Source organism: Phoenix dactylifera, chromosome 7 (genome assembly GCF_009389715.1).
Source record: "Phoenix dactylifera cultivar Barhee BC4 chromosome 7, palm_55x_up_171113_PBpolish2nd_filt_p, whole genome shotgun sequence".
NCBI lineage: Eukaryota > Viridiplantae > Streptophyta > Magnoliopsida > Arecales > Arecaceae > Phoenix > Phoenix dactylifera.
Genome location: NC_052398.1, coordinates 5,788,728 through 5,800,041, shown reverse-complemented (window position 1 = coordinate 5,800,041; position 11,314 = coordinate 5,788,728). Strand labels below are relative to the sequence as shown.

At 40.4% G+C, this 11,314-nt stretch overlaps 1 protein-coding gene across 2 annotated transcripts; it reads left to right on the top strand.

Annotated features, from left to right (window-relative positions):
- The first annotated feature begins 5,872 nt into the window (after nucleotides 1–5,872).
- Nucleotides 5,873–11,314, top strand: LOC103707089. Of its 2 annotated transcripts, XM_008791448.4 has the most exons (6): nucleotides 5,873–6,246; nucleotides 6,474–6,588; nucleotides 6,713–7,408; nucleotides 7,758–7,944; nucleotides 10,474–10,533; nucleotides 11,136–11,314. In XM_008791448.4, the coding sequence occupies exons 1-5, from the start codon at nucleotides 6,164–6,166 to the stop codon at nucleotides 10,497–10,499; spliced, it is 1,107 nt and encodes a 368-aa protein (XP_008789670.1). In that variant the 5' UTR covers nucleotides 5,873–6,163; the 3' UTR covers nucleotides 10,500–10,533; nucleotides 11,136–11,314. The 2 variants fall into 2 exon arrangements, with proteins under 2 accessions (XP_008789670.1, XP_008789669.1); XM_008791447.4 differs by lacking the exon at nucleotides 11,136–11,314 and having other exon boundaries at nucleotides 10,474–11,065.

Sequence of the window (11,314 nt, the reverse complement as noted above, 5' to 3'; positions counted from 1 at the left end):
ATAACCATATTTCTTCTCTCTCCCGCGCGCTCTCCCCCTCTTCCCTATATAATATAGCAACAGACTCTTCTACTTCTCCCACTCCCCTCCTGTCCCTTACAAGACCAAAAAACCTTCTTCTTCTTCTTCTCCGTAGTCTTTAGCCATGGCCATAAAAAATCTGTTGCTTTCGAGATACCTAAGTAGTATGGTACAGAGGTTAAAGTTGCTTCTCTCTCTGGGAGCCAACAAATGGATCTTGTGTTCTCTCGTAGCTTCCCAGAGTCCCCACCACCGGTTGCGCTTCGAGCGCCAACCGAGCCTGCTCGACTGCGCCACCAGCTCCGACTTGGAGGACTACTGCGATGCATGCTCGATCATCGTTTGGCCCGTCGAGGACTACGAGCCCCATCGGGAATGTCTCGAGGACTAATAGCCGCCCGAGGATCGGGAGTGCAACACCGGAAGACATCGACAAGAGAGCTGAGATTTTTATCGCTGATTTCTACCGTCATTTTTGGCTCGAGCGGCAGGTCTCACCCCAACTCCGGCTCTGTAATGACAAACCGAGTGCCCGATGGTTTCCATGGCCAAGCCCAATCTCACCGGATGGTTACTTCTCTTTCATGTCAAAGTTTAACGTTCCAGTACCCCCTACAAGCTCTCCGCCCATCTCCGCAGCTGTTAAAATCTCTCCTAGAGCGACTTCATCATCCATCAGGTATCCTGATCCTGTTCCACCTCTCATGAAAGGGAGGCCCACGATCGTTATCCAGAAAACAGTAGCATCGTCAAACTGCTCCAGGGTGCAGGAGATAGAGGAAGTTCAAGTTGGTAGACGATAAATAGCCATTTGATAGGAATATTTCTGTCATATTCTCCTTTTCTTTGTACCGAACGTTGAATCAATCTTTTTAAAATTGGAGTGAGTTTCTAATCTGATTAAAAGCAAGTCTCGACATTTTTTGAGTCTTACTGTCTCTTTTCAATTTAAATTCTCTTTAGTTAATTCCGTTGTCAGGTGATTGGGTTATAATAAACAATCTATGTTTTTTCTGAATTATTTTGATGCTTAAATTTGGTTTTTCTGGTCATAGTTTTCACGAAGGAAATGCTTTGGGAACTAATCCAAACCCATGCATGCCCGCCTTTGGGGCCTTCTTCTTCTTCCTCTTCTTCTTCTTCGGAGCAGTTGGGAATACCTACCCACCTTTATTTATATGAGGATCGCAGTTATAATGAATGTAACAACTCAGGGCCTCATCCAAAATAGCTAGCCGGAATGTATTATTTAGGTTTCTTGATTCTATATAAGTACTCAAGATCTACCCAACGAATAACCGATCTGGAACTAAACACACGCCCGCACGGATCCTCACATATTTTTTCCGTTCAAGCTCTGACGTCCTCATCAAGCTAAGGGTTCAAATTCATTCAAATCTAATCACAAATACCATGATCGGCTCATGGTTAGCCCCAATGGATCCGTGCTACAGTGTCCTTTAGTCCACATAGATTATGGGCCGGATCCGCTCCGATACCATTTGTAATAACCCAGGACCTCATCCAAAATAGCTAATCGGAAGGTATTATTTAGGTTCCTTGATCCTGTATAAGTACCTAAGATCTACCCAACGAATAACCGATGTGGAACTAAATACACGCCCACGCGGATCCTCACAATGAACCCCAGATTTCTTTAGACGAATTATATCTTTGTGTAGGGAGTGATTGCCGATTGAGTAGATTCGACGCCCGCGATCTTTGGATAGCGATCCCGGTCCCCCGACCAACTCGACCAATCTATTCAGGCCTTCTCAACCAGGCAAACAGGTCCGGAAGAGAAAAGGTGCAAGTCCTCAACACTCGAGAGGAATCCTCTTCAGGAGGGCCCACAGTTTGCGTGCATGAGTTGCGATTGCATTCAAATCCTCTCCACTCACCCATATTCCTGGGAAGGCTAAAAAACACCCCTTCCTGTTCCGAATGCTCGCTATTCACCATAATCGCTACTTTATGCTACAGCTCCATCATGTATCAGATCAAAGCTATGGATCACATCATGTATCAAGTCCACTGATTGTGCTTTAAGTAGGTTTACCAACTTGGTTCTACTAAATTCTGTCGACAGGCCTGCTGATTAATGTCCTGAACTCATCGGCTTAGAATCCTTAGATGCACGGGGACAACGAAGGAGTGCTTGAAACAAATTCTGTCCATGTTTAATCAATTGTTTGAAGGAATAGCCGATCCAGATGGTTTCGAGTGGTGTTGTCTCTGTATTGGACTGCTAAGGCTTGTGATTAGATTTGAATGAATTTGAATCCTTAATATGCCGAGGATGCTAGGGCTTGCACTGGGGGAGAATACGAGGGCCCGTGTGGGTGTGTATTTAATCCCACATCTATGTAGACTAAGGAACACTGCAATACAGGTTTAATGAGGTTGACCACGGGCCAATTGTAGTGCTTGTAACTAGATTTGAATTTTTAGCCTGCGAGGATGGTAGAGCTTAAATGGAGAAAGTATGTGAGGATCCGTGCGAGCATATGTTTGGTCTCACATCGATAATTTGCTTGGTAGATATTGGGTACTTATACATCACCAGATAATTCAAATAATACTTGATGACTAGTTTTTTTTGGATGAAGCCTTGGGTTGTGACAGTCTTAGCTTAAAATTTACCATCTGCTTGCCTCACCATCCAATAGTTCCTGTTTAATGTTACAGTGATAATTCTTATTGGGATGTAAAGCTGGCGTTGGATTACAAAGATCTGCGGAGAAGGATCGTTTCCTCTGTCATAGAGTCTTGTAACTTTGGACTTTAAATTTCGGATGCTTCAGCGTAAGGTCATACGAATGCATACAGATTTCCCACCTGAGATGCACGCAAGAGGTAGCTTGAAGGGCAGAAGATGCGAGCATCTCTTGGACCAGCAACATTGTCATATATATATATATATGCCATTGATGATGAACCAGGACATACCACAGCACCAAATGTGGCAGGCATTCTATTTGAATCTAATTAGTCAGTGGCATATCTATGATACTTTCTACCTGTCAGAAGATGCTTTTAGGAACATCAGTGCTGGAATATAATTCAAAGGAATTTGATCCTTATGTCACTAGCTGTTTATTTAAGTAATCTCGGGCCATCGTTATCGGAACCTACCTTTGGCCGGAAGAAAGCAGCCTCTGAACTAATTTTTTTGGGAACATAAAATTCCATGTAGAACACCAAAACACTGATGGTGGAGTAGCTGGGGGATGGTTGCGTTCTGCGTCATATGATAAGGTTTGGGTGCCAAAATCCCACGCGAAGTTTCCCACTCGTTGGTCGTGTTATGTTTATCCAAGTCCTCAGCTGAAGCAATATTCGTGTCTTAAATTTATTACGGGATGACCAGAGAGAAAAGGAGGGCACAAGTTGACTCCATCCGCTGTCACATCCAATTGCCAACATTAGAGGCAGGATCCTTTTGTACACTTTGGGTGGTCAAGGATGCAAGCAACTTTATAGAACAAGAATCTCTCGTACATCTCTAGCCTCTCGATGGGTTACAGACTCCGGTCCACGGGCTCTCGTACCAATTGGTAATGTTGCGCTGAGTAATGACTGACCCAAGGCATCACGGCATTCGTGATGCCCTGAAAGTTCGGTGATTGGTTACTCCGATCAAAATTAGAGAAGACGAGCGGCACTTGACCGCTACAATTAAAATTCTTATCAGATGGCAGTATTTCGATCTGAAACAATATAGAGCAAAGAAATTCTTTTGTTGGAACATATCCGACTGGAGACCCTGCGATGCCTAAATAAGTGTAGTTATCAAAAAAACATAAGGAAGTTGCCTTTCAGACTGTTAGGGTGTTCTTCTTTCCTACCTCCTCTGCCCCTCTGTGTATGTTCAATAGAGGAGCCTATCTTGCATCAGAGATTAGGACATATAGGTCGACCAGAAGTGACTGGCTCGAGTAAAGCCTGAACATCGGGCGTGAATATTCTGCATGCGAATGACGTCATGCCTGTCACATCGGCGAGATTTTAATGACTACTGGGTCTCCCGGTTAGGATACGACCAACTATGAAGAGCTCCTAATAGACAAGCTCGGCAGTATGGTGCTGGGCCCGTCCAGTGACCACTCTCGATCTACCACATGTCAGCATCGTAGTGTGTTTTAATTAGTTGGACCTTCTGATAAGCATCAAGTAATGATGCATATTTGATTCTAGTTTGAAGGTATCATTGACTTCTTGATTTAGTTTAAGAAAGAAGATCGGAAGTTCATCGTTCCAATGGTCAGCATGGTTTGGTCAAACAGAGTCTCAAGTTAGTCATCTAAGCTGAGTCCAAATGGAAGATGGAGCAGCCTCTGGAAACAAACAGATATTGTGAAAAATGTTTCGGCAAGAAGGATTTGGAGTTAAATCACCTATTTGGCGTCCAAAGTGAAACTTTGGACTATTTCTTATTCTTGTGACCAAAAACCGCTTTATGTGAAGATAAATAACATATTTTTCCGGAGAAGTACTTTAAGGGCGCATCCTTGTAAGTTGTGACTCTATTTTTCAGGAGTTTCAAGTGCCAAAACTGTGCCACTTGCTTTTGCTTGGCACGAAAGATTTCTAGACAATCCACCAAAAAAAAAAAGTTATGGACAAAATAAACTACATATGTTGCACTATTAAAATATTTAGTTAGTGCGTTTCTCTCGCTGTCCAGAATCCGACCATATCTCCTCACCTAGCCTCCAAAAAAAACCAACTTAAGTCAAAGGAAAGGATTCCAAAGAGGAGAGTGGCTGATAATGGAACTGAACATTGGCAGCATCTCAAAAAATAGAGCATGCATTATTTATCTAAGATCAACTCTCGACTAGTTTTGCAACGGTTCACAACATAAGTGTTTCAGCGGGGGAGAAACAGTCAACGACGCTGAAGCTTTGCATGACAACAAAATTGGAGGATGCAAACAAGTCGATCTAGAGGAATCCACATCATGCAGAAACTTGATCCACTTTTATCATATTAAAGTTTGACAACTGACTTTGAGCAATGCTCGAAAAACCTTGTCTATGAATGTTTTAAGAGACCAAGGTGGGTGAAGGCTTTAATATAATATTATGGACATATAACCTGAGCTAATCACTAAGTTAAATCTCAATTAAACTATCGAAATGCTCGTCTAGCTGCAAATATTTCCGTAAATGGAAATGTGCTTGAATTTAATTGAGGTATTATACATTATGATACGCCAATCTTGTGCTCCGCCTCCATGCTCAAGCTAGCTTTTCTCGAGCTCAATTTTGATTTAAATAGGATGACTTGTTCTATTCAGAAATTAATCTAAATGGTTCATGTTTTGCAACTCTATACAAAAGATGTACTATACTGAAAAAATTATACCGTATACTGTATATACTATTGCCTTCTTTCTATATGCACTCATCTTGATGGTTGACTTATATGAAGGAGATGATGATTGGCATAATACACTGCTATGTTGGTGCATGCAGTATAGGATATGATTTGCCAACTATATTGAATGGTTAACTTAAGCGGGTCAAGCCAGCCAGGTCTACCAGTTTGGATATGGCACCTGCCGGTTCTAAACCTATTTGGATATGGCACCTGCCGGTTCTAAACACTATAGAGAACAAGGTAGGTAGTTAAATCCTAGAAGGCTTGGCCAGTTAGACCTCCGGTTATCGCCAGCCCATTCCCTAATTATCTTGCATCATTTTTAACGACTCCACATGCTTCTTGCGTGTATAAATATATTATGCAAGTACCGACTCCGCGGCGGGTAACTTCGGAAGCCGTGCCACGTGGATGTGGACCCCGCACCTATTTTGGTGGCTGGCGGCCCACGGTCAAATTCCCAACCGCTGCCCTCTTGCTCTCTGTGGCCTAGTTTTCGGACGCGAAGCGAGAGGGCGAGGGGGGAGAGTGGGAGAGAGGGAGAGAGTTCCACGGCTCTCTCCTTTGCTCCTCTCGTCGTGTTCTGTTGCTTCTTGGGGAGAAGGCGTGGGAGAAAACGAGGTATTTTCCCCTTGCTTTGCCTGGATTCCTTTGCTTCTTCTTGGAAGGAAAGAATAGGGAAAGTTTTTGGGTGGATTCCGGTTCTCCGGGGCGCCGTTGGACACGGGTCTCCGTTGAGGTCCTTTCCTCTTGGCCGATGGCGGTGGGTACTGCTTTTGATCAGTGGAAGAAAGATGTATTCTTTTCAGCTGCGGAGGTGGTCCAGGAATCGGCGGACATGTATGTTTTCTTGTCTCTTGATGGCAAGTTTGAATCTTGATGGGAGCTATGCTCTTGATTTGATTAAAATCTTTTTTTCTGGGAAAATATTTGGTTTTTATGGATGTAACCTTGGTTTCCTTTGAGAATGGGTATTGTTTTGTGTTTGATTGCTTGCTTCTGAGGTTCTGATGCTGACTGTAGTCAAAAATTGTGTTTTTTTTTGGCCTTCTGCACTTCTTGTTCAGATTGGAATCTATGTATAGGATGTGGATTAGAGACCGTAGCGATGGATTGAATTCTGAAATGTCTGATGAATTACGGAGGGAGCTCCATACTGCTTTAGGCACTGCAAAGTGGCAGGTGGGTTTTTGTCACCCTTATTTTTCTATCCTTTCTCTATACCCACGTATCATTCTGAGAAAACTGGCTCTCATTTCTTGTCTTGGTTTTTCATTATCAGTAATTGTGATGCTTGTCTGTGCAGTTGGAAGAATTTGAGAGAGCTGTTAACTTGAGTCATGACAATTGTTCATCAGGAGAGAATATTGTCACTAGGCGCCGGCAGTTCATAGCTGCAATAGAAAACCAAATTTTTCATATAGAACAGGCATTGAATTCTACACTTCTTGAAGAAGGGAAGCAACCACCTCGTTGGGTGCAGTTAAATGAGGAAGAACGAGATGATCTTGCTGTTTTTCTTTCTGCGGCACCAGAAATTTTGCAAGAGACAACAAACAAAAATGTTGCTAATAAAGGTTCATGTGAGTTAAGAACTATGTCCGATTCTGCAAGAGGTTTTAAGGATACGGTAACAACAAATAAGGATGCGAGGTATGCAGTGGAAGTGGCAGCAAAAGTAAGTCCCAAATGCAAAGATGATGTTTGCTTTCAAGGAGAGCAGGTGAACGGGCAGAGGAGAACATTAAGTTCAGCAGATATGGGTGCTTGGAAGATTGTGGTAGCTGATGAGGAGGATACAAGTGGAAAATTGGTGGAGGTGAGGCCAGAAACACCAGATCGTGCATCTGGTTTGTTTGGCTTCCTAAGAAGTGCTGAATCAACAACAAAATTAAGGTGCTTTAGGAACAGCTTCTGGAAGGCTAAGAGTGAGAAGCATCTTCAGTTGAGACAAGGATTATCAAATTACCTCAACTTTAGGGGTATAACCCGGTTTGCGCAGGTGAGAACTTTCCTCAAACGTGTGCAGTCTATGAATATTATTCATTACCTTCTTCATTTCACCGGCAGATTTTGCACCTGGTATTTATCTCATCGAATAAGAGATCAGTTGAAGCTTGTATTACAGTGCACTTGATGATTATATTTTTGTATAGTGGTGATCTTAGTAGGTTGGACGTTTTGTTCAGCTACACTTCTTGTCTGATTGAGGATTTGAAGTTCAATTGACCTTTTCTATGTTTTTATTCGTTTTTGGGTTAATAGGATTTCTATGGGCCGTATAAATCCTTTGAAATCAGGCTGAAATCAGACTCTTATTTTTGTGTATGTGTGTGTGTGTGTTTGAGCAGAGAATTAATGGGGTGACTGAAAGAAGCAGGTGCTGTTTTAGTAGTTGGAAAGATGACTCTAAAGCTTCCAGTGTTTGGCTACATGCTGGAAGGGTGAACGGGCTCCAACGACATATCCAAGGAACACAGTATCACCTGAGTTCTCTCCGAATCACTTTCTTGCTGGTGCTGAGTATTGTTTTAATTGGTAAGTTCAATGTCTTTCTTTGCTAGAACACATGAATTATTTTTTTATTATGGTGAAATGCTAAGGTTTTACGTGAGATTTTAATTAACTGAGGAATAATATCTACCTTCTAAAACTAGTTGTTTGTTTCCATAAATTACTGCATATTGATTGAAGTTGTAACTGGAGAAATGTGGATAGCATGCCCCTCTATTCTTAAACAATATTTAATTTAGGACATGGAAGCGACTAACTGAAACTGTTAAATTTTCCTGTTTGATTCTGTGTAGTTGAAAAAATGCATCAGTTAAGTGGCCAGTACAAATGTTGATAGGCAGCTTGAGAAGTAGTTACGATGTAAGCTGATTTTTTTTGATTAAGATATACAATAAATTCCATTCCTCACTTCTTATTTTTTAGAAAAGTTATCTTTTTCTTGACTTATGGATATGAAAAGTGAAACCTGAATGTATAACTGTAAGGACCCGTGCGGGCATGTGTTTAGTCCCACATCGGTTATTCGCCGAAGAGATCTTGGGTACTTATACAGGACTAAGAAACCCATATAATACCTTATGGCTAGCCATTTTGGGTGAGGTCCTGAGTTGTTATAAATGGTATCAGAGCGAACTCGGTGCATAGCCTATGTGGACTAGGAAACACTACACGGGTTAATGGAGGCTGACCATGGGCCTATCGTGGTGTATATGATTAGATTTGAATGGATTTGAACTCTTAGCCTGACGAGGACGTCAAGGCTTAAACGAGGGGAGTATATGAGGATCCGTGCGAGCGTGTGTTTAGTCCCACATTGGTTATTCACCGAGAAGATGTTGGATACTTATATAGGACTAAGAAACCCATATAGCACCTTCTGGCTAGCCATTTTGGGTGAGGTTCTGGGTTGTTACAATAACCCAGATATTCCATTTATGATACACATCCCTAACCGAAACATATGCCTTTAATTGCATTCCTATTTTTTAGAAAAATCATCCTTTGCTTAACTTATGGATGTGAAAAGTGAAATCTGGATATTCCATCTATGACTTGCAGCAATGAGAACATTTTTGCCTTGAAGACTAAATGTGTAGCTATAAAAATTCATCAATTTTTAAAGTTGGAATCACTTGCTATTTCAAGACCCAATAATTCAAAACTTGTTGGGCTGTTCAGGGTGCAAAGATTTCTTTTTTTGGAAGGAGTAAAGCCAGATCAGTGTTCCAGTATTAAAGCTTTAGTTTGTAGGCACATGAAGCAGAAGCTACTTCATGGGTCAGCTAGCCACTTGTACCTAGCATTACACATCTCTTGACATTTAGAGGAAACCAAAAATTGAGTGTGTCGCATAATTAAGGGTTACATAGCTTGACCTTAACTTAATAATTTGTGCTTTGATATAACAGATTTTAGTGCGTATGGTCATCTGAACATTTCCCAACTATAAATCTGGCTTGGCTGATTGATTGCACGTATAGTTCTGTTATCTGTCTCTGCAAGATTTTTTGAAAAGTCACTAGTAAAATCACTGCAATTTCTTAAGTTTGAGAAAAAAGACAGCTGGTTTTATTGGAGTGCTTTTGATTTGGCCTATGTGGTGGAACCATCTTGGCATGAGATAAATTGTCGAGTGAGTAGTTAGAAGTATAGTATGCTTGAGTTCATACACATATTCAAAATTTTTCGTACATTGATCTTAGGGTATATTAGTATTACATATTAGATAGTCCCTCTTAAGTCTATGAGGAGTGTTTGATCATAATTAAGTCCACGTAACTAAGTTTTCTTTTAGTTGCTAACTGTATTTATATTGATTGAATAAACATTTTCATCAAGCGTCAAATTCTAAGTGGATGGAAAAGCTCAAATTCATCCAGCCTATCAAATGTACAGCAAAACATTGAATGATATATTAAGGAGACATGGCATAAAATATGTGTATGTGTGTATAACAAACAGACACATGCAAATGAACATAATGCAATGCCCACAGGGTGTTAGGAGAATATCTCTTTTTCCGTAGTACTGCCTAAATGGTTTCCTAATTATACTCCATTAGCAATTTTACCTCTTTTTGTACATCTCAGGTTAGCGACAAATTAAAAAACCTTTTGTGGTGGTAATACAATCATATGGTTTATGTTTTATTTCAAAGGCTGAAGGGCCTAGGAGCATCCATCGAAGACTAGCTAAAAACGATTTTTTATGTATTATTCCTGTAATGTACCTAGGGTAGACCATCTCATATCAAGCCTAGAATATCATATTTAAATTAATATTATTATGCATTGCTAGTAAAACTATACCATATCAAGGTTAGATTTCATATTACACTTATACCATATCAGTTTTGGATTGTAAAAAATGCTTCCAGAAAGATTGAGACTATAGTAGGGAAATTGAGATCACTTGTGATATTTGATTTCACAAATTGGAATTTTGAGGTTTTGCATCAAACTATTGCAAATTGTTTAAGATAATCTCAATCTATAGAGATGTAATGAGCCTTGCTGAATGTGTGCTAATCATCTTTTTCTTTATTGTTTATAGTACCATTCATTCTCTACTCAACTTGAAGGATCTTTTCTGTGCTGCTGGCTGAAGTGGGAGGTACTTCTCCAGTCCTCTGACTGTTACCTATATTATACGGCAAGTTCAATTGTCATATTAGCCAACCATTTTCCTGGTTAGCAAAAGATGCAAGTTCAAAGATGGATGTATCTTTATTTAGCCTTAAATCATCCAAATACAATATTCATGTAAGGTTTTAGATATTGGTATCGTTTCCATTGGAATAGTATGGATCAGTGTGGTGCCGGTATTGATTGTACATACAAATATTGAAAATATTAAGAAGAATGACAAAAAACTGTTGGTACCAATCGGATACGGTACGACTCCATCAGTATGCACTGGTATGGACTGGTGTGGCCGGTGCATATCGGTATTGATGGTTTTCAGCATCCTGGCACCTTTATCAATGATGGTTTCATATCAAAATGGCATGATACCAACAGTATCATCCTTTTCGGACAGTTTTCTTATTTCTTTTGGGAGATCTTTACTTCTCTTGTAGATGTCATGGAGAGCCTCATATATCAACTTTATATTATTTTTCAAATGGTTCATCTTGTAAGATGCACTTTGTGTTGCCATATTTGGCCCACTATACTGATAGTTTGATCATATCTATCTGTTTTATTTCCTTGCAGGCTTTGTTCAGAGCAGTGAGAAAAATTACATTGCGCAAGACTTTTATCTTCAAGAAAATTCCTGTAGGAAACATTTAAACTATCTTCTTTTATTTTCTCTTTTCAAATGATGCAGATGATCAAAAGATGCTGAAGTTAAAATAAATGCTACAGCCAAGCTTTTAGCTATAAATTCAACA